The 22,208-nt window shown below is 64.8% G+C and overlaps 2 protein-coding genes and 1 non-coding gene across 3 annotated transcripts; all 3 read right to left on the bottom strand.

The window, feature by feature from the left end:
• Positions 1 to 2,995: 2,995 nt before the first annotated feature.
• LOC148590470 (vesicle-associated membrane protein 1-like) lies at positions 2,996 to 7,855 on the bottom strand. The gene is given in 6 exon segments (XM_088538998.1): positions 2,996 to 3,043; positions 3,717 to 3,768; positions 4,822 to 4,980; positions 5,952 to 6,020; positions 6,022 to 6,076; positions 7,776 to 7,855. Coding segments are annotated over 6 exon segments (354 nt in total). The 5' UTR covers positions 7,778 to 7,855; the 3' UTR covers positions 2,996 to 3,026.
• Positions 7,856 to 11,345: 3,490 nt separating this feature from the next.
• LOC104576827 (aurora kinase C-like) lies at positions 11,346 to 21,436 on the bottom strand. Its single transcript, XM_088538999.1, is given in 9 exon segments — positions 11,346 to 11,513; positions 12,497 to 12,671; positions 14,198 to 14,346; positions 16,161 to 16,299; positions 18,183 to 18,374; positions 18,920 to 18,977; positions 20,227 to 20,347; positions 20,458 to 20,506; positions 21,357 to 21,436. Coding segments are annotated over 9 exon segments (1,131 nt in total).
• On the bottom strand, positions 21,377 to 21,501 carry LOC148590471 (U8 small nucleolar RNA). Its single transcript, XR_015914301.1, has one exon. It is a non-coding gene; the product is annotated as a U8 small nucleolar RNA (small nucleolar RNA).
• Positions 21,502 to 22,208: the final 707 nt, after the last annotated feature.

Consider the following 22,208-nt stretch of genomic DNA (forward strand, 5'->3'; position numbering starts at 1 on the left):
TTGGCTCCAACGACGTCTTCGCCCCCCCCCCCCCCCCGGGGGGAGGGGTCTCGGTCTGGCGCGGATTTTGGGGGGGAAAAATGGGGAAAACGGGGTTTTTGCCCCCCTCCCTGAAACAGGCACACGCACACACACGGCTCCAAGCGGGGGCACCCCAAAAACGGACCCCCCAAGGGGGAAAATTGGGGGGGGGGGCACGAATTTTGGGGGGGATTCGCATCATTTTGGGGGTCCTTCTTTTGGGGGAATTTCCCTCTTTTTGGGGGGCTCCCTAGATCACTTATTGGGGAAAAAAAAATCACCCTTTTAGGGGGTCTCCGTCTTATAGGGGTGATGCCCCCTTTTGGGGGGGGTCCCTCTTTTGGGGCTAATCCCCCTGGTTTTGGGGTCTCCACCCCCTTCTTCCACTCTGAGACTCCCTGTTTTTGGGGGGAATCCCCCCCGTTTCGGGTCAGCCCAAGGGAAATAAAGGGGTGTCGCCCCCCCTCCTTTTGGGGGTATTTCCCCTCATTTTGTTGCCCCCCCACTTTTTGGGGTCCCCCTCTCTTTAGAGACCCCCCCTTAAGGGATTCCCTCATAAAACCCCCAAATTTAGGGTCACTCCCCCAAAAAAGTGTCCCCCAACTTCCCCAAATCCCCCCTTTTTCTCAGATTTCCCCCCATTTTTTACCAATTTCCCCCATTTTTGGGGGGGAAATCTCACTTTTACCCCTCCTCCCGTCAGCATTTGGACACTCCTAAATCTGAGCTTTTGCCCAAATATCGGTTTTTATCCCCCAAATTGCTCCTCTTTCCCCATTTTGGTTCACTCCGAAGGGGGGGCACCCCAAATTGGGAGGATTTCGGGTTCCTTCATATTTCAAGGGAGCCCCTTTTTTGCGGGGGGAGTCCCCAGAATTTCAGGCTTTTGCCCTCAAATCGCTGCTTATCCCCTCAAATTTGTAGCTCAACCCCCTTTTTGGAGACCCCCAGCACCCCAAAACACCAAAATTTAGGGAGTTTGGACCCAAATTTGGAGATTCCCCCACTTTTGAGGGCCATTTCCTCTTATTTTGGGCCGATTCCCCTCTAAATTTCCACCTGCACCAAATCCACCCCCCCCAAAATGGGGGTCCCCCAAAATATCCCAGTTCCCCCCAAAATGGGCCTCCAAAATCTTGTGGCTCCTCCAAAATACTGCAGATTTTGCCCCCCAAAACAAGTTTTTTCCCCCAAATCGTGGTGTTCAATCATTTTCCTGATTCCTCCAAAATCTGGGGGTTTTCCCCCCAATTTGGGGTCCGACCCCCCCGACATCTCCTCTACTGTCCTCCCCCCCCCGAGGGGGAACCCCAAAAAAGGGGGGGGGGGGTCTGGAATGTCTTGGGGGTGCCAAATTGGGGCATTTTCACCCCAAATAATATTTTGGAATGGGGGGGGAAAGGATTTTGGGTGGAAAAAAAGCAATTTTGGGGGCAGGATCCCAAAATAAAGAGGGGGGGGGAAGTGGCTCCTTTTGGGGATCCCAGTTTGGGGGGAACCTCTTTTTTTTTGGGGGGAGACCCCCCTTTGTGCTCAGCTCGGGGTGGGAACCCCAAAAGTCTCCGATTTTTGGGGTGAAAAAAACAAGTTTTGGGATCAGGGTGCAGTGAGGGCCCCCCAAAACCCAGAGGGACCCCCCCCAAAATGTCCCTGTTGGGGGGGGCAGTGACGCTGGGTGGGTTTTAGGGTGCAAGGAAGGATTTGGGGTTGAAATTGGGCAGAATTGGGGACATTTTGGGGGGGGAGTGGAGGAAAAATGGGTTATTTGGGGGTGCAGAGGGAATCCAGTGCATTTTGAGGATAAAAGGGGGGGTTTTGGGATGCAGGGAAAGATTTTGGGGTGCAGTGGGGATCCAGAAATTTGGGGGGGAAAATGAGAATTTGGGGGTTTCAGGGGGTCATTTTGGGATACAGCAGAATAATTTAGGGTGCAGGGAGGTAAATTTGTGATTTTTGAGGAGAAAGCAGAGTATCTGGGGAGATTTTGGGGTGCAAAATGGGATTTTCGGGTCGGGGGGTCTACGTGCAATACAGGGGGCTTTGCGGGGGGCAGGGAGGCGATTTGGGCAGCGTTTTGGGGTGGAATGTTGTGGTTTGGGGTGCAGGGACTCATTTTGGGGTAGAAAGTCTGATTTTGGAGTGCGGGGGACATTTTGAGGTACAATGTTGGGTTTTGGGGTGCAGGGGGGTCCTTTTGCAGTGCAATGATAGATATTAGGGTGCAGGAGGATCATTTTGGGGTGGAATGTCAGATTTTGGGGTGCAGGGGCTCGTTTTGGGGTGGAATATCGGCTTTTGGGGTGCAGGGGCTCGTTTTGGGGTGGAATGTCAGGTTTTGGGGTGCAGGGGCTCGTTTTGGGGTGGAATGTCGACTATTTGGGTGCGGGGGGGGGTGGCATTGCAGGGGGTAACCGGGTGCAATGGGGGGGGTCAATGGGGCTATTCTGGGGGGTCCGGGGACCATTTTGGGGGGGAGGGAACAGCTGGGGGGGGGGGTCCGTCTTGGGGGTGCTGGGGGGGGGACACCCACAAAAAAAAAACAAAAAAAAACTAGTAATAAATCTACAAACTGACAAAATAGAGCTATGTGTAGTGTATAAATAGGGGTATTTACAGCCAGGCACAGCCACACACGCACAACGGCGGGGGGGGGCACCCGGGGGGGGGGTCTTGGGGGGCACCCATGGGTGCTGGGGGGGGGGGGGATGGGGTTTGGGGGGCACCTTTGGGTGCTGGGAGTTGGGGGGGGGCTCCTTGGAGGGGGGGCACCCATGGGGGGGGGGGGGGGCAGCGATGCGTCCGGCGGGGGGGGGGGGGCACCCCTGGGTGCTGGGGGGGGGGGGCAGCGATGGGTCCCGGGGGGGGGGGGTCCCCTGGGGGTTGGGGGGGGGGGACACCGATGGGGGGGGGGTTGGTGGCACCCCGGGGGGGGGAGGGGGCGCCCATGGGTGACGGCTGGGGGGGGGAGGGGAGGGGGGGGGGCGCTCGGCTCCAAGGCCCCCCCGTTAGGTGCTGAAAGACACTGGGGAGAGAGGGGGAGGGGTCAGCGGGGGGCGGGGCCTCCTCCGGCCACGCCCCCGCCCACAGGCCACGCCCTCTATGCCCCCCTCCCCTTTCACCTATCAGCGCCATATATGGGAGCAAGGGGCGTGGCCTACTCCAGGTCGCCCTTTGCATGCCCCACCCCTTCATTGGAATACACCCTGCCCTCATTTGCATGCCCCGCCCTTCATTTGCATGCTCCCCTCCTCACCACCCTGCCCATCTCCACCATTTTGTCGCCCCGCCTCCTAGCAGAATGGCCCGCCCCCTTCATTTGCATGATCGCCGGCATGCCACGCCCCTTCATTTGCATGTCCGCCCCCTCACTGGAGCACATGACCCCTTCATTTGCATACCCGACCCTCCCCAGAGCAGCCAGCCCCGTCCTTTGCATGCCCGTTTATCCTGGCAACGCCCCGCCCCTTCATTTGCATATGCACCCCTCATTGGAGCATGCACTGCCCCTCATTTGCATACTGGTCCCTCATTTGAATGCTTGCTTCCCCTTCATTTACATGGGGGGGGGTCCTCATTGAAGTAACACCCCTCCCGTTCATTTGCATGCAGACCCCTCATTGGAGCTACGGCTTTCATTTGCATGCCCCGCCCTTCATTTGCATGCCACGCCCCCTCATTTGCATGCGGGCACTCACCGATGATGATGATGAGGACGATGACACATATCACCCCCAGGATGATCATCATCTGCGGGGGGGGGACAGGGGTCACTGGGGGGGGGGGACACAGGGTCACCCCCCCCCACATCCCCCCCCCCAAAAAATGGGGCATTTGGGACACTTTAGGGGCTACTTTTGGGTTTATTTCAGGGGATTTTGGGGCTTCCCAGTGCAGCAGATTTGGGCTTTTTGGGAGAGGTCGGATGGGGATCTGGGGCCATTTGGGGCATTTTAGGGGTTCCCGTATGCTGAGCTATGTAGATTTTGGGGGTTCCAGGATGGATTTTAAGGTGAAAATGCAGATTTTTTGGGGGAAAAATAATAAAAAAACGTGGATTTAGGGGCATCAAGGTCAATTTAGGGTTTTGGAAGGGCCGGGGGGGATTTTTGGGGTGCATTTGTGGATTTTGGGGTCATCCTTGTGGATTTTGGAGTCACCAATTTCAAGCTTGAGGTTCCTCAGCTGGATTTGGGGCTCCTAGGTTGGATATTTGGGGTATGATGGAGGATTTTTGGGGACATCGATGTGGATTTTTGGGGTCACCAACATCAATTTTGCTGTTTCGGAGAGGGTTTTGGTAAGTTCCAAGCTGGATTTTTGGGGTGCAGTGATGGAACTTTAGGTCATAATGTGGGTTTGGAGCCACCTATGTCACTCTTGGGGTTTCTGGGCTGAATTTGTGGGTTCCAGGGTGGATTTTGGGCTGTCCAAGCAGAATTTTGGGGTCCCCAATACCAATTTTGAGGTTTCTGGGCCGGATTTGGGGCTTCCAGGATGGATTTTTAGGGTGTGGTGGTGGATTTGGAAGTCAGGAATTTCAATTTTCAGATTTCTTGGCAATTACAGTGGTTCCAGGCTGGATTTGGGGGGGTCAGTGCTACATTTTGGGCTCATCCATGTGGATTTGGGGGTCTCCAACGCCAATCTTGATGTTCCTGGGTTTATTTGCTAGTTCCAGGGTGGATTTTGAGCCGCCAAAATGGAATTTTGGGGTCCCCGATGCCAGTTTGGGGTTTCTGGGTTGCGTTTGGGGCGTTCGGGGCTGCTTTTTGGGGGGATTTTGGGGTGTTTTGGGGGTACCTTGAGGTTCTTCCACCAGTACTTGCGCTTGAGCTTGGCGGCGCTGGTCTCGAACTGGGAGGCGCCGGCCTGGAGCGCGTCGGCCCGGTCGTCCAGCTCCGAGAGCTTCTGGTCCCGCTCCAGCACCTTGTCCACGTTGACCCGCATGATGTCGACCACCTGCGGGCCCAGGCGTCCGGGGACGGGGGTCAGAAAGGGCCCAGGCGTCCGGGGACAGGGAAGGGGGTCAGAAAGGGCCCAGGCGTCCGGGCTGGGGGGGGTCAGAAAGGGCCCAGGTGTCCGGGCTGGGGGGGGGGCAGAAAGGGCCCAGGCGTCCGGGGACGGGGGTCAGAAAGGGCCCAGGCGTCCGGGCTGGGGGGGGGCAGAAAGGGCCCAGGCGTCCGGGGATTGGGGGGTCAGAAAGGGCCCAGGTGTCCGGGCTGGGGGGGGGCAGAAAGGGCCCAGGCGTCCGGGGACGGGGGTCAGAAAGGGCCCAGGCGTCCGGGCTGGGGGGGGCAGAAAGGGCCCAGGCGTCCGGGGATTGGGGGGTCAGAAAGGGCCCAGGCGTCCGGGGACGGGGGGGGGGTCAGAAAGGGCCCAGGCGTCCGGGGATGGGGGGGGGTCAGAAAGGGCCCAGGCGTCCGGGGAGGGGGGGGTCAGAAAGGGCCCAGGCGTCCGGGCTGGGGGGGGGGTCAGAAAGGGCCCAGGCGTCCGGGGATGGGGGTCAGAAAGGGCCCAGGCGCCCGGGGATGGGGGGGGTCAGAAAGGGCCCAGGCGTCCGGGACAGGGGGGTCAGAAAGGGCCCAGGCGTCCGGGCTGGGGGAGGTCAGAAAGGGCCCAGGCGTCCGGGGAAGCAGGGGTGGGGGTCAGAGGGGACCCAGGTGTCTGGGGAGGGGGGGGACCCAGGTGAAAGACCCCCCCCCCAAGGGGGAATGTCACTCAGGCCCCGCCCCCTTTAGCCCCTCCCCATTTCGCCCCGCCCATTCACCCCCCCCCACCTTCCTCTTCCCCCTTTACTCCCCCCAGCACCGCTTGGCTCCACCCCCCCCCCGCCACTAGCCCCGCCCCTGCATATAGCCCCGCCCCCGCGTATAGCCCCGCCCCCGCGTATAGCCCCGCCCCTCCAGGTATAGCCCCGCCCCCTTCGTGACCTCATCCACTTGGGCCTGGGTCTGCTGCAGCCGCCGGTTGCTGGTCAGGTTGGGGGGGGGCGCGGGGGGGGCCCCCCCCCTCGGCGGCAGCCGGGGGGGGCGCGGCGGGGGCGGCGGGGGCCGACCTGGGGGGGGGGTGGAAGGGGGAGGGGTCAGCGCCGCCAGGCTCCGCCCCCCCTCCCGGTCAACCACGCCCCCTCCCCACCAAGCTCCGCCCCTCTCCTCCGGGCTGCAAATAGAGCCTGACACCCCCCCCCCCCCGCCCAAACCCTCCCAGGGGGCCCAGGCGTCCGGCACCCCCCCCCCCCCATCCAGTCCCTTATTGGAGGGGGGGGGGTACGAGGCCACCCAAAGTGACAGAGCCGGGGGGGGGGGGTCACCCGAACGCCTGGGCCCCAACCTACCCCCCCCCCCCCCCACGACCTTCCTGTCCCCTCTAGGCCAGCAGGATTTGGGGGAAGGGGACAGCAGTGGGGGGGGGGGGCACCGGCTGCCCCCCCCTCCTTCCAGAATATCCCCCCACAAGTGCCCCCCCCCCATTCTTTCTATGGCCCCCCCCCCCATTTCAGTCCCATCCTGGGTGTGGCCCCTCCCCCCCATGAAGGTGATGGCGGGGGGGGGGGGGGGCACCCCAGGAAAAGAGCTCCCCCCTCCCCCCAAAAACAACAGCCTCAGCCCCCTGCAAGGGGGGAGCATTGCCCGGGGGGGGGGGTCTGCATGGACACCCCCCCCCCCCCAAATTGCACGAGCCCAGTTTGCCCCGGGGGGGGCCTCGCGGGGGGGGGGGGGGCTCATGCACGGGGCCCTTTCCAACATGGGGAGCATTGCACGGGGGGGGGCGGTCTGCATTTCCCCCCCCCCACACACAGAACGGATCCGTTTTGGGTGTTTTTGGGGGTGACATAAGGGTCACACCCCGGTCCGTTGCACCACGCAGTGTGCACCGAGGGCCCCTCATTGCATGGGCCCGGTAACCCCGGCGGGGAGGGGGGGTCCGCGGTTAGTGCATGGCGGGGGGGGGGGGGGGGGCCAATCCTGGCACGTTCCTGGGGTGTTTTCCAACGCGGGGAGCATTGCAGGGGGGGTGCCGCTTTGCATTGACCCCCCCCCGCATTGCACGGCGCCCGCTTATCCGGCGGCCTCTCAGCGGCTGCGAGTCACCGCAGAGGCCTCGCCCAGTGCCCGCGCCGGGGCCTTTCCAACGCGGGGAGCATTGCACGGGGGGGGCCGCTCTGCATTGACCCCCCCCCGCATTGCACGGGCACCGTTTGGCCCGGGTACACACGAGACACTGCGGGGGCAGCTCCCGGGGCCCTTTGCAACGCGCGGAGCTTTGCACGGGGGGGGTGTCACTCTGCAGGGCTCCCCCCCCCGCCCCTGCATTGCACGGGATCAATTTGCCCGGGGACACTTCAGGGACTGCGGGTGACACCAGGGGCAGCGCCCGGCACCTGGCGCGGGGTCTTTCCAGCGCGGGGGACATTGCACGGGGGGTGTCACTCTGCATCGCGCCCCCCCCCGCATTGCACGGGATCAATTTGCCCCGGGTCACTTCAGAGATTGCGGGTGACCCCCGCGGCAGCGCCCAGCACCTGGCGCGGGGTCTTTCCAACGCGGGGGACATTGCACGGGGGGTGTCACTCTGCATCGCGCCCCCCCCGCATTGCACCGGCTCGCTTCGCCCGCGGGCGGTTTGAGCGGCGGGGGGGGGGGAAGGCCGCGGGGGGGGGCATGCACCCGAGCCTTTCCAACGCGGGGAGCATTGCACGGGGGGTGGGGGGTTGCATTGAGGCGCGGGGGGGGGCGCGGGGGGGGGTCACTCACATGTCGGGGCAGCGGCGGCGGCGGCGGCGCGAGCGGTGCGGAGCTGGCACGGGAAGATGGCGGCCGGGGCGGCTCGTGCATCCGGGCACCGGGAGCGGGGGGGGGGGGAGAGGGGGGGGGCAGGGGCGGGACTTGGGGTGTCATTTTGGGGGGGGGGGGGATGTGGGTGCATTAGGGTGCAAGGGGAGCCCCTCTGGGGGGGGGAAGTGGGGGGCACCCATGGGTGCAAGGGGGGGCACCTTGGGGTGCAATGGGGGGGACCCCAGGGTGCAATAGGGGGGGATATGGGGTGCAAGGGGGGCACCTTGGGGTGCAATGGGGGGGACCCCATGGTGCAATAGGGGGGGATATGGGGTGCAAGGGGGGGGCACCCATGGGTGCAAGGGGGGCACCTTGGGGTGCAATGGGGGGGACCCCAGGGTGCAATAGGGGGGGATAGGGGGTGCAAGGGGGGGGGGCACCCATGGGTGCAAGGGGGGCACCTTGGGGTGCAATGAGGGCTGAGGGGGGCAATGGGGGGGATGTGAAGGGGGCACCTTGGGGTGCAATGGGGGGGGACCCCAGGGTGCAATAGGGGGGATATGGGGTGCAAGGGGGGGCACCCATGGGTGCAAGGGGGGCACCTTGGGGTGCAATGGGAGGGACCCCATGGTGCAATAGGGGGGATATGGGGTGCAAGGGGGGCACCTTGGGGTGCAATGGGGGGGACCCCATGGTGCAATAGGGGGGATATGGGGTGCAAGGGGGGGCACCCATGGGTGCAAGGGGGGCACCTTGGGGTGCAATGTTGGGGACCCCATGGTGCAATAGGGGGGATATGGGGTGCAAGGGGGGGGCACCCATGGGTGCAAGGGGGGCACCTTGGGGTGCAATGGGGGGGACCCCAGGGTGCAATAGGGGGGGATATGGGGTGCAAGGGGGGGCACCCATGGGTGCAAGGGGGGCACCTTGGGGTGCAATGAGGGGGACCCCATGGTGCAATAGGGGGGGATATGGGGTGCAAGGGGGGGCACCCATGGGTGCAAGGGGGGCACCTTGGGGTGCAATGGGGGGGACCCCATGGTGCAATAGGGGGGGATATCGGGTGCAAGGGGGGGCACCCATGGGTGCAAGGGGGGCACCTTGGGGTGCAATGAGGGGGACCCCATGGTGCAATAGGGGGGGATATGGGGTGCAAGGGGGGGCACCCATGGGTGCAAGGGGGGCACCTTGGGGTGCAATGAGGGGGACCCCAGGGTGCAATAGGGGGGATATGGGGTGCAAGGGGGGGGCACCCATGGGTGCAAGGGGGGCACCTTGGGTGCAATGGGGGGGACCCCATGGTGCAATAGGGGGGGATATGGGGTGCAAGGGGGGGGCACCCATGGGTGCAAGGGGGGCACCTTGGGGTGCAATGGGGGGGACCCCATGGTGCAATAGGGGGGGATAGGGGATGCAAGGGGGGGCACCCATGGGTGCAAGGGGGGCACCTTGGGGTGCAATGGGGGGGACCCCATGGTGCAATAGGGGGGATATGGGGTGCAAGGGGGGCACCTTGGGGTGCAATGAGGGGTAAGGGGGGCAATGGGGGGATGTGAAGGGGGCACCTTGGGGTGCAATGGGGGGGACCCCATGGTGCAATAGGGGGGATATGGGGTGCAAGGGGGGCACCTTGGGGTGCAATGAGGGGTAAGGGGGGCAATGGGGGGATGTGAAGGGGGCACCTTGGGGTGCAATGGGGGAGACCCCAGGGTGCAATAGGGGGGGATATCGGGTGCAAGGGGGGGCACCCATGGGTGCAAGGGGGGCACCTTGGGGTGCAATGGGGGAGATATGGGGTGCAAAGTGGGGGGGGCACCCCAGGGTACAGTGGGGGGGGCGATATGGAGGGCACCCCTGGGTGAAATGGGGGGGCACCCTTGGGTGCAATGGGGGATACTGAGGGTGCCTAAGGGCACCCAGGGGTGCACAACCACCCCACCCCCACCACAAAGAAAATCACACGATAATAAATGATAATAATAATAATAAAAACACCAACTTTATTGACAAGTAACATGGGGGCACCCATGGGTGCTGCCCCCGCAAGGAAGGGGACGCGGTTGCAGCAGATGGGGGGGGGGGGCAACACCCAAGACCCGCCCCCCCCCCCCCAAAAAAAAACAGCTTGGGGGGGGGGGGGGTCACCCAGGGACCGCTGTGGGGATGCAGCACCCTGGACCCACATACACATAGGGGGCAGCACCCAAGGGTGCTATGGGGGTCCCTGTGCAAGGGGGCAGCACCCAAGGGTGCTATGGGGGCCCCTATGGGGGGCAGCAGGGGGGCAGCACCTAAGGGTGCTATGGGGGGGTCCCTATGCAGGGGGTGCAGCACCAAGGCCTCCCATACCCATAGGGGGCAGCACCCATGGGTGCTATGGGGGTCCCTATGGGGGGTCCCGCACCCATGCATGGTCTGAGGGAGGTCCCTATGGGGGGCAGCACCCATGGGCACTAGGGGGTCCCCTATGGGGGGTAGCGGGGGAGCAGCACCCATGCGTGGTCCAGGGGGTCCCTATGGGGGGCAGCACCCATGGGTGCTATGGGGGTCCCTTAGTGGGGGGGGCAGCACCCATGCGCGGTCCGGGGGGTCCCTATGGGGAGCAGCACCCATGGGGGCTAGGGGGTCCCTATGCAAGGGGTGCAGCACCCAGGCCCCCCATACCCATAGGGGGCAGCACCCATGGGTGCTATGGGGGTCCCTATGGGGGGTCCCGCACCCATGCATGGTCCGGGGGGAGTCCCTATGGGGGGCAGCACCCATGGGCACTAGGGGGTCCCTATGGGGGGGTTGGAGGGGAGCAGCACCCATGGGCGCTAGGGGGGCACGTAGGTGGGGGGCAGCACCCAGGCCCCCCATACCCATAGGGGGCAGCACCCATGGGTGCTATGGGGGTTCCTTAGTGGGGGGGAGCAGCACCCATGCGCAGTCCGGGGGGGGGGGGTCCCTATGGGGGGCAGCACCCATGGGCGCTAGGGGGGTCCCCTATGGGGGGTAGCAGGGGAGCAGCACCCATGCGTGGTCCAGGGGGTCCCTATGGGGGGCAGCACCCATGGGTGCTATGGGGGTCCCTTAGTGGGGGGGGCAGCACCCATGCGCGGTCCGGGGGGTCCCTATGGGGGGCAGCACCCATGGGCGCTAGGGGGGCACGTAGGCGGGGGGCAGCACCCATGGGTGCTATGGGGGTCCCTATGGGGGGCAGCACCCACGGGCGCTAGGGGGGTCCCTATGGGGGTCCCTATGGGGGTCCCTATGGGGGGCAGCACCCACGGGCGCTAGGGGGGCACGTAGGTGGGGGGGCAGCACCCATGGGTGCTATGGGGGTCCCTATGGGGGTCCCTATGGGGGGCAGCACCCACGGGCGCTAGGGGGGTCCCTATAGGGGGCAGCACCCATGGGTGCTATGGGGGGTCCCTATGGGGGGCAGCACCCACGGGTGCTAGGGGGGTCCCTATGGGGGTCCCTATGGGGGTCCCTATAGGGGGCAGCACCCATGGGTGCTATGGGGGTCCCTATGGGGGTCCCTGTGGGGGGCAGCACCCACGGGCGCTAGGGGGGCACGTAGGCGGGGGGCAGCACCCGGCGGGAGTTGCTCTGCACCCAGGGGTGCTCCATGACCCCCCGCAGCGGCAGCCGCTCGGCCGGGCTGTGACGCAGGAGGCGCCCGATGAGGTCGCGGGCGCCCGCGGGCACCGTGGGCGGGAAGTGCAGGTCAACCTGGGGTGGGGGGGAAGGGACACGTTAGGGGGGCCCAGGCGTCCGGGGGAGGAGGGAGGGGGGGAACCGGGGGCCCACCCGGACGCCTGGGCCCACGGGGTTGGGAGGGGGGCACCGTTGGGGGGCGCTGTGCCCGGATGCCGGGGCCCACAGGGGTGCCCTGGGTGGACACGTGGGTCCCTGGGGGGCACCGTACCCGGACGCCTGGGCCCCTGAGGGCACCGTGCCCGGACACCAGGTCCAACAGGGGCACCATGCCCGGACGCCTGGGCCCCTAGGGATGCCCTGGGTGGACACAGGGGTCCCTGGGGGGCACCGTGCCCGGACGCCTGGGCCCCTGGGGGCGCCCTGGGTGGACACGTGGGTTCCTGGGAGGCACCGTGCCCGGACGCCTGGGCCCCTGGGGGGTGCAGGGTCACCATGCCCGGACGCCTGGGCCCACTGGGGTGCCCTGCCCAGACGCTGGTGCCCTTCAGGGGTGCAGAGGTGCCATCCCTGGACACCAGGACCAACAGGGGTGCCATGCCCGGACGCCTGGGCCCCTGGGGATGCCCTGCCTGGACGCCGGGGCCCACAGGGGTGCCCTGGGTGGACACCTGGGTCCCTGGGGGGCACCGTGCCTGGACACCAGGTCCAACAGGGGCACCATGCCCGGACGCCTGGGCCCCTAGGGATGCCCTGGGTGGACACAGGGGTCCCTGGGGGGCACCGTGCCCGGACGCCTGGGCCCCTGGGGATGCCCTGGGTGGACACAGGGGTCCCTGGGGGGCACCGTGCCTGGACGCCTGGGCCCCTGGGGATGCCGTGCCCGGACGCCTGGGTCCCTGAGGGGCACCGTGCCCGGACGCCTGGGCCCCTGGGGATGCCCTGGGTGGACACATGGGTCCCTGGGGGGCACCGTGCCCAGACACCAGGTCCAACAGGGGTGCACTGCCCGGACGCCGGGGCCCCTGAGGGCACCGTGCCCGGACGCCGGGGCCCACCTTGATGATGCGGCGGTAGGTGTCGGTGTGCGAGGCGCTCTCGAAGGGCGGCTGCCCCACGAGCAGCTCGTAGCACAGGATGCCCAGGCACCACAGGTCGACCTTCTCGTCGTGCGTCCGCCCCTCCACCATCTCCGGGGGCAGGTAGTCCAGGGTGCCGCACATGGTCTTCCGCCTGGGACACGGAGGGGGGACAACCGCCATGGGGACGGGGACCCTCCCCTGGGGACCGGGGACCCGCCTTGGGGACAGGGAAACCCCCTTGGGGACAGGGAACCTTCTATTGGGGAGGAGGAACCTTCCATTGGGGCCCATCTCGGTGTCCCACCAGCTCTGGAGGCACCTTGGGGTGCTGGGGACACCCCTAAGATTTGGGGACACCCCAATGGGGACAAGGACCCTCCCCTGGGGACTGGGGACCCGCCTTGGGGACAGGGAACCTTCCATTGGGGAGGAGGAACTGTCCCCAAGGGCCCATCTTGGTGTCCCACCAGGTTTGGAGGCACCTTGGGGTGCTGAGGACACTTGTAAGATTTGGGGACACCCCGGTGGGGACGGGGACCCTCCCTTGGGGACAGGGAAACCCCCTTGGGAACAGGGAACCTTCGATTGGGGAGGAGGAACCTTCCATTGGGGCCCATCTCAGTGTCCCACCAGCTCTGGAGGCACCTTGGGGTGCTGGGGACACCCCTAAGATTTGGGGCACCCCGGTGGGGATGGGGACCCTCCACTGGGGACCAGGGACCCGCCTTGGGGACAGGGAAACCCCCTGGTGGACAGGGAACCTTCTATTGGGGAGGAGGAACCATCCCCAAGGGCCCATCTTGGTGTCCCACCAGGTTTGGAGGCACCTTGGGGTGCTGGGGACACCCCTAAGATTTGGGGACACCCCGGTGGGGATGGGGACCCTCCCTTGGGGACAGGGAAACCCCCTTGGGGATGAGGAACCTTCCATTGGGGAGGAGGAACCTTCTATTGGGGCCCATCTTGGTGTCCCGCCAGGTCTGGAGGCACCTTGGGGTGCTGGGGACACCCCTAAGATTTGGGGACACCCCAGTGGGGATGGGGACCCACCTTGGGGACAGAGAGCCTTTTATTGGGGAGAAGGAACTTGCAATTGGGGCCCATTTTGGTGTCCCACCAGGTTTGCAGGAGCCCTGAGATTTGGGGACATGCCCTTGGGGACAAGGAACCTTCTGTTGGGGACGAGGAACCTTCTATTGGGGAGGAGGAACTGTCCCCAAGGGCCCATCTTGGTGTCCCACCAGGTTTGGGGGCACCTTGGGGGTCCCCAACCCTGTGACACCCACATGGTCCCCATCACCCCAGGATCTTCTTCAAGAGACCCCATGGGACCCATTGACACCTCTTGGGGTCCAAAGGTGTCCCCAACCCTGTGACACCCACAGAATGCCCTCTGAGGAACCCATCCCCACCTTTTGGGGTCCCTTTGGGTCCTTGGGAGGTCCTTGAGCACCCAAAGGTGTCCCCAACCCAATGACACCCACAGAATGCCCCCTGAGGGACCCATCACCAACTTTTGGGGTCACTTTGGGTCCTTGGGAGGTCAGCAGGGACCCCAAGGTGTCCCCAACCCATGATACCCACAGGATTCCCCTCAAGGGACCCATCAAGACCTTTTGAGGTCCCTCATGGCCCTTGAGGGGTCCCCGAGCACCCAAAGGTGTCCCCAGGACCCACCTGAGTGAGGGCGCGTGCACCGACCACCCGAAGTCGGCGATCTTCAGCTCGCCCTTGAGGCCCATGAGCAGGTTCTCGGGTTTGATGTCGCGGTGGATCACCTTCTTGCTGTGGCAGTAGATGAGCGCGTCCGCCAGCTCCTCCATCACCTGCGCGAGGGTGGCACCCCAAAACTGTCCCCGGGGCACCTCGAGGTCCCCTAAGGTCCCCCCATAGCCCTCCGTGGTCAACATTGGCTCTTCGAGGCGCCCTGTGGTACTCAGGGGCTGGTGATCTTGGTGGAACGTGTCTATGAGGTTCTCTAGATGCACTCCAAAAGTGATGTAAGGTCCCCAATGTCACCCCGAGGTCCCCAATGTCACTATGGGGTCAACATCATCACCCCAAGGCTCCCAATGGGAGCAATGCTGTCAACCCAAGGTACCCAGCAGCACCGAAAGACCCCACATCCTTGGTAGAACAGGTCTACCAGGTTCTCCAGAAGTTCAGTGAGGAGAAATGTGGGGCCAGGAGCACCCTGAAAGTGTCCCCAGTGTCACCCCGAGGTAACTATCATCACCCCAAGGCTCCCAATGGGAGCAATGTTGTCACCCCAAGGTCCCCAATGGCACTCAGTGTCCCATGTCCTGGGTGGAACATGTCTATCAGGCTCCCCAGAACCCCATGGCAAGAGGAAATATGGGGTCAGGAGCACCCCAAGAGTGTCCCCAATGTCACCCTGAGGACCCCAGCGTCACCCTGAGGACCCCAATGTCACCATGAGGTCAATATCATCACCCCAAGGTCCCCAACGGCACTCAGTGTCCCATGTCCTTGGTGGAGCACGTCTACCAGGCTTCCCACAACCCCATGGCAAGAAGAAATATGGGGTCAGGAGCACCCCAGAAGTGTCCCCAATGTCACCCTGAGGACCCCAATGTCACCATGAGGTCAATATCATCACCCCAAGCTCCCCAACGGCACTCGGTGTCCCATGTCCACCAGGCTTCCCAGAACTCCATGACAAGAAGAAATATGGGGTCAGGAGCACCCCAGAAGTGTCCCCAGTGTCTCACTGAGGACCCCAATGTCACCATGAGGTCAATATCATCACCCCAAGGTCCCCAACGGCACTCAGTGTCCCATGTCCTTGGTGGAGCACGTCTACCAGGCTTCCCAGAACCCCATGGCAAGAAGAAATATGGGGTCAGAAGCACCCCAAGTGTCCCCAATGTCATCCTGAGGACCCCAATGTCACCATGAGGTCAATATCATCACCCCAAGGTCCCCAACGGCACTCGGTGTCCCATGTCCACCAGGCTTCCCAGAACCCCATGGCAAGAAGAAATATGGGGTCAGAAGCACCCCAAGAGTGTCCCCAATGTCACCCTGAGGACCCCAATGTCACCATGAGGTCAATATCATCACCCCGAGGTCCCCAATGGCACTCAATGTTCCATGTCCTTGGTGGAACACATCTATCAGGCTTCCCAGAACCCCATGGCAAGAAGAAATATGGGGTCAGGAGCACCCCAAGGTCCCCAATGGCACTCTGTCCTATGTCCTTGGTGGAGCACGTCTACCAGGCTTCCCAGAACCCCATGGCAAGAAGAAATATGGGGTCAGAAGCACCCCAAGAGTGTCCCCAATGTCATCCTGAGGACCCCAATGTCACCATGAGGTCAATATCATCACCCCAAGCTCCCCAACGGCACTCGGTGTCCCATGTCCACCAGGCTTCCCAGAACTCCATGACAAGAAGAAATATGGGGTCAGAAGCACCCCAAGAGTGTCCCCAATGTCATCCTGAGGACCCCAATGTCACCATGAGGTCAATATCATCACCCCAAGCTCCCCAACGGCACCCAAAGGCCCACGTCCTTGGTGGAACATGCCCACCAGGTTCTCCTGGTGGAAGGAACGTGGGCCACGGAGCGGCCCGGCAGTGTCCCCGGTGTCCCCGCGAGGTCCCCGCGCCACTCACCGTGGCGCTGCGCTGCTCGTCAAAGTGGTGGCACTTCTGGAGCTCCTTGTAGAGCTCCCCGCGCGGCGCGTACTCCAGGATCAGGTAGACCCGCTTGCGGTCGTGGAAGTAGTTGTAGAGACGCAGCACGTTGGGGTGCCTGGTGGGGTGTCAGGGTGACGGGGGGCACCCTAAGGACCCCCCCGGGCAGCCATGGGGGGTGCTGAGCACGTGGGACCCCCAGGAGCACCCAGAGACCCTCCTGGGAGGTCACCAGAAGCCTCCTGAGATGCCCCCCAGCACCTCAAGGACACGGGCAGCACCTTGAGCCACCTCACAGGGACCCCTCATGTCATCCCCATGTCCCCAGGGTGTCCCCATGTCCCCAGGGTGTCCCCTCACCTCAGGTGGGACGGGATCTCAATCTCATATTGCAGCTGCTGTCCCCATGTGCCATCTCCACGTCCCACCACCATGTCCCCAGGGTGTCCCCATGTCCCCGGGGTGTCCCCAGCGTGTCCCCTCACCACAGGTGGGACTGGATCTCGAGCTCATATTGCAGCTGCTGTCCCCATGTCCTATCTCCATGTCCCACCACCACCTCCCCACGGTGTCCCCAAGTCCCCAGGGTGTCCCCATGTCCCCAGGTGGGACTGGATCTCGACCTCCCACTGCAGCTGCTGTCCCTGTGTCCCATCTCCACGTCCCACCACCACCTCCCCACAGTGTCCCAGTGTCCCCAGGGTGTCCCCTCACCTCAGGTGGGACTGGATCTCGATCTCATGTTGCAGCTGCCATCCCCATGTCCCATCTCCACATCCCACCACCACATCCCCGGAGTGTCCCCATGTCCCCAAGGTGTCCCCATGTCCTCGGGGTGTCCCCAGCGTGTCCCCTCACCGCAGGTGGGACTGGATCTCGATCTCATGTTGCAGCTGCCATCCCCATGTCCCATCTCCACATCCCACCACCATGTCCCCAGGTGTCCCCATGTCCCCAAGGTGTCCCCAGCGTGTCCCCTCACCACAGGTGGGACTGGATCTCGATGTCCCACCGCAGCTGGTGTCCCCATGTCCCATCTCCACGTCCCTCCACCACATCCCCAGGGTGTCCCCATGTCCCCAGAGCATCCCCATGTCCCCAAGGTGTCCCCATGTCCCATCTCCACGTCCCACCATCATGTCCCCAGGGTGTCCCCATGTCCCCAGGGTGTCCCCAGCGTGTCCCCTCACCGCAGGTGGGACTGGATCTCGATCTCCCTCAGCAGCTGCTGTCCCCATGTCCCATCTCCACGTCCCACCACCATGTCCCCAGAGCGTCCACATGTCCCTAGGGTGTCCCCATGTCCCCAAGGTGTCCCCAGGGTGTCCCCTCACCGCAGGTGGGACTGGATCTCGATCTCCCTCCGCAGCTGGTGTCCCCACATCCCCAGGGTGTCCCCATGTCCCCGAGGTGTCCCCAGAGCGTCCCCATGTCCCCAGGGTGTCCCCATGTCCTCAAGGTGTCCCCAGGGTGTCCCCTCACCTCAGGTGGGACTGGATCTCCATCTCGCGCCGCAGCTGGTGTCCCCATGTCCCATCTCCACGTCCCTCCACCACATCCCCAGGGTGTCCCCATGTCCCCAGAGCATCCCCATGTCCCATCTCCACGTCCCACCACCATATCCCCAGGGTGTCCCCATGTCCCCAGGGTGTCCCCTCACCGCAGGTGGGACTGGATCTCGATCTCCCTCCGCAGCTGGTGTCCCCACATCCCCAGGGTGTCCCCATGTCCCCAAGGTGTCCCCAGAGCATCCCCATGTCCCCAGGGTGTCCCCATGTCCCATCTCCATGTCCCACCACTACGTCCCCAGAGTGTCCCCATGTCCCCAAGGTGTCCCCATGTCGTCCCCTCACCGCAGGTGGGACTGGATCTCGATCTCCCTCCGCAGCTGGTGTCCCCACGTCCCCAGGGTGTCCCCATGTCCCCAAGGTGTCCCCAGAGCGTCCCCACGTCCCCAGGGTGTCCCCATGTCCCCAGGGTGTCCCCATGTCGTCCCCTCACCGCAGGTGGGACTGGATCTCGATCTCCCTCCGCAGCTGGTGCTCCACTCCCTCCTTCTCGATCTGCGACTTGAAGAGCACCTTGAGGGCCACGATGAAGCGCGACGTCCGCTCCCGCGCCAGGTACACGTTGCCGAACTTGCCCTTGCCCAGCGGCCGCCCCACCTCGAAGTCCTCGATGGACAACGTCCTCCTGCGGCCACCGCCGCGCGTCACCCGCGGGGACGGCCCCGGTGACGCGGTGACGCCGACCGGGGTCATCTCCGGGGGGTTCCCGGTGTCCTCCAAGAGGCCATTGGGTGTCCCCTTCCCACCTGGGGGGTCCCGTTGTCACCAGGGTCCCCTTTGGGGCAATTGGCATCAATGGGAATGGGTGTCACCCCCCGCCCAGGTCCTGACACCATCAGTGCGGTGTCACCAAGGCCCTCCTGGGGACACCCGGGCGTCGCTGCTGCCCGTTGTCCCAATGTCACCAGAGTCCCCTCAGGGCCACCGGCAGCACCGCGGGGGGAGGATGGGGCCACCCACTGTCCCCCCAGGAAGTCACCAATGTCCCCTGCCATTAGGGTGACTAGTGTCACCAAGACCCCCCCCAACTGTCACTATGGGGGGGGGGGCAGTGTCACCCAGAGGGTGCCCAGGGGACCCCCCCAATGTCACCAGGGTGTCCCCAAGGGTGACGCGGGTGTCACCAACACCCGATGTCCCCGTCCCCCCCCCCCCGGCGCAGGGACTCACTGTGGGTGCTGGGGGGCCATTTGGGCACTGGGTTCCAGGGGCACCCGCCCCGGGAGGGCTGCGGGGGGGGGGGGGGGGGGGGTGAGGGAGGGGCCCAGGCGTCCGGGACCCCTCCCAAACCCCACCCCGGTACCAGGGACCCCCTTGGACCCCAAACACCCACCCCATGGGGCCCAGGGACCCCTCCCCAAAATAGGACCCAGGGATCCAGGTTCTCCCCCCTCAATAGGACCCAGGGGTACCCCCAGCCCACCCCCCATAGGACCAGGTGACCCCCCCCCATGGGGGGCAGGTGTCCAAGGGGATCCCCCCCCCCCAAAACGGAACCCAGGTTCCCCCCCACAATAGGACCCAGGGGTACCCCCCCCAGTCCCCCCCACAGGTCCCAGGTGCCCCCCAAGAACCGCCCCCAATGGGGTCCAGGCACCCAAGGGACCCCCCCAAAATTGGGAGCCAGGCTCCCCCCAAGGGGCCCAGGCGTCCGGGACCCCCCCCTCCCAAACCCCCCTGGTACCCAGGACGGGGACAACCCCCTTGGACCCCAATATCCCCCCCCAACACCCTCCCAAGGGGCCCAGGCGTCCGGGAACCCCTCCCCAAATGGGACCCAGGGCTCTGGGTACCCCCCAACAGGACCCAGGTGCCCCCCAAAAACCCCTCAATGGGGTCCAGGTACCCAGAGGACCCCCCCAAAATGGGAGCCAGGTTCCCCCCAAGGGGCCCAGGCGTCCGGGACACTCCTCCGGTACCAGGGATGGAGACAACTCCCTTGGACCCCAATATCCCCCCCCCATGGGGTCCAGGCACTCGGGGGACCCCCCCAAAACTGGGAGCCAGGTTCCCCCCAAGGGGCCCAGGCGTCCGGGAACCCCTCCCCAAACGGGACCCAGGGCTCTGGGTACCCCCCCTACATGACCCAGGTGTCCCCCATGTCCCCCCAATGGGGTCCAGGCACCGGGGGGACCCCCCCAAAAAATGGGAGGCAGGTTCCCCCCAAGGGGCCCAGGCGTCCGGGAACCCAACCCCAAATGGGACCCAGGGCTCTGGGTACCCCCCAACAGGACCCAGGTGCCCCCCAAAAACCCCTCAATGGGGTCCAGGTACCCAGAGGACCCCCCCAAAATGGGAGCCAGGTTCCCCCCAAGGGGCCCAGGCGTCCGGGACACTCCTCCGGTACCAGGGATGGGGACAACCCCCTTGGACCCCAATATCCCCCCCCCCATGGGGTCCAGGCACTCGGGGGACCCCCCCAAAACTGGGACCCAGGTTCCCCCCAAGGGGCCCCGGCGTCCGGGCGCCCCCCGTACCCAGCAGGGGGCAGGTCCTGGCCCCCGCTCGCTGCAGCAGGAGGGTGTCCGAGGGGGTCCCGGTGCCGGGGGGGTCCTTGCGCAGCACCCGCTGGGGACCCGGGGGGGGCAGCGCCCCGAACTGGGGACAGATCAGGGGGGGGTGTCACCTGGGGAGTGCCCCCCCAAAAGGGGGTTCTTTGGGGGTGGGTGCCCCTTATGGGGGTATTTGGGGGTATTTTGGGGTGTCACCTTGGCGAAGCTGTAGGCGCTGGGGTTCACGTTCTCCTTGTAGGCCATGCTGGGGTGGGGGGGACACGAGTGTCACCCCAGGGCTCTGCACCCCCCATTTACCCCCCGGCGCCCCCCTCCCCAAGCCTTAATGCCCCTAGAAGCCCCCAGATCCCCCCATTGCCCCCTGCCCCCCCAATACCCGCTGCCCCCAGCCCCTTATTGGCCCCTAGATCCCCCCCATGCCCCTCGCCCCCCAAAAAGCCCCCAGCCCCATAACTGCCCCCGGGGTTCTGAGAGGCCGTTAATGCCCCTTTTAGCACCCCCCGGGCCCCCATAATCACCTTGACCACCCTAATTACCCCAGACCCACCCTAATTACCCCTAATTAAGCCCCCCCCTTTCCCCACTCGGGCCGCGGCCTCACCCGCCGCCTCCACGCGCGCTCTGGGCGCCCGCCCGCCTTCAAATCTGCCCCGCCGCTCTCCCATTGGCCGCCGCTCGCCGCGTTCCGCGCGCCCATTGGCTGCCGCGCCGCGGCGGGGCGGGGCCGAGAGCCTCCACGCTCCTCCTCCCCGCTTGCGTCACGCCGGCGGAGCGCACGCTGGCCGCGCATTGGCTGGCTGCGGAGCCCAGGGCGGCGCTGATTGGCGGCCGCGCCCGCAGGGCGGGGCCAAGCGCGCCGTTTGGGTGGGTGTTTAGAGCGCTGGGGTTTGCAGCCAATCAGAGTGCGGGGCGTGGTGCAGACGGAATCACGTGCGCGACGGCCATTTTGCAGCAGCGCTCTGCCTGGAAACAACGCCCGCCGCCAACCAATGAGGAGGCGGCGCCGTGGCACGAACAGCCAATCCGGCAGCAGGATTACAATCTCGGGCAGCCAATCAGGGCCCTCAGCCCCCCCACCCCGGTGCGGTACAGGCCTGCCCCGCGCGGCTGCGCAGTCAGAGGGAGGCGCGGGCGGTTGCAGCGCCCGCGCCGCGCGACTCTAATCACGCGTCATCACACTCCGCTCATCACGTGCTGCCCGCCGAGGGCGGGGCAGGTCAGGATGTACCGCACTGACGATTGGCGGGAACCGCCGCCGCGCGCGCGCGCCCCTCCGCGCCGCTGCTCCCCACGTCACGGCGAGACCCTCTCCCTCCCCTCCGCGTTCCCGGTTTGGGATCCCCTGAGGCTTCCCGGGAAGCCCCACGGGTCCCGAGTGGGCGCGCAGTCCCGAAGTGCCTGCGGCCCTGCGGATATGCCCGTCGCGGCTCTCCCAGGGTGCCTCGCGCGTCTAATTTGCATAGGGGCGGAGCGCGCCCGCGAGCCGCTCTCTAATGCCGTCGCAGTGCCGTATTGGCGGGAGGAGAGGCGCAGTGCCGTATTGCGGGAGCAGAGGCGCGATACCGTATTGCCTGCAGTAGAGGCACGGTACCGTATTGTCAGGAGTAAAGGGCGATACCGTATTGTGGGGAGCAGAGGCGCACGCGGTTTTTACAGATGTGTGTTCCTACACGGGTGTATCAGCGTCCGATTGTGTCCCAGCAGCACAAGCGACCCCAATGGTGCCTACAAAACCATTTATTTTGAGTACAAAAAAGCTTTCATTGGGCGTGACAGAGGCGTTGCGGTCCCCATGCCCATCCCAGGGCCTTCTGGGAGGAAATACGGACATTTTGGAGTCTCTCCATCTGTCCACATCATTTTGGGGGTGTCACACCGCTTTTGGGTGTCCCCATTTGAGCCTTTTAGGGATGTCAAGGTAGTTTCGGGGTCCCTCATCCATCCCA

This window comes from Tinamus guttatus, unplaced genomic scaffold (genome assembly GCF_059628265.1).
Source record: "Tinamus guttatus ecotype Peru unplaced genomic scaffold, ASM5962826v1 Tinamus_guttatus_pri_ptg001318l, whole genome shotgun sequence".
NCBI classification, from domain to species: Eukaryota; Metazoa; Chordata; class Aves; order Tinamiformes; family Tinamidae; genus Tinamus; species Tinamus guttatus.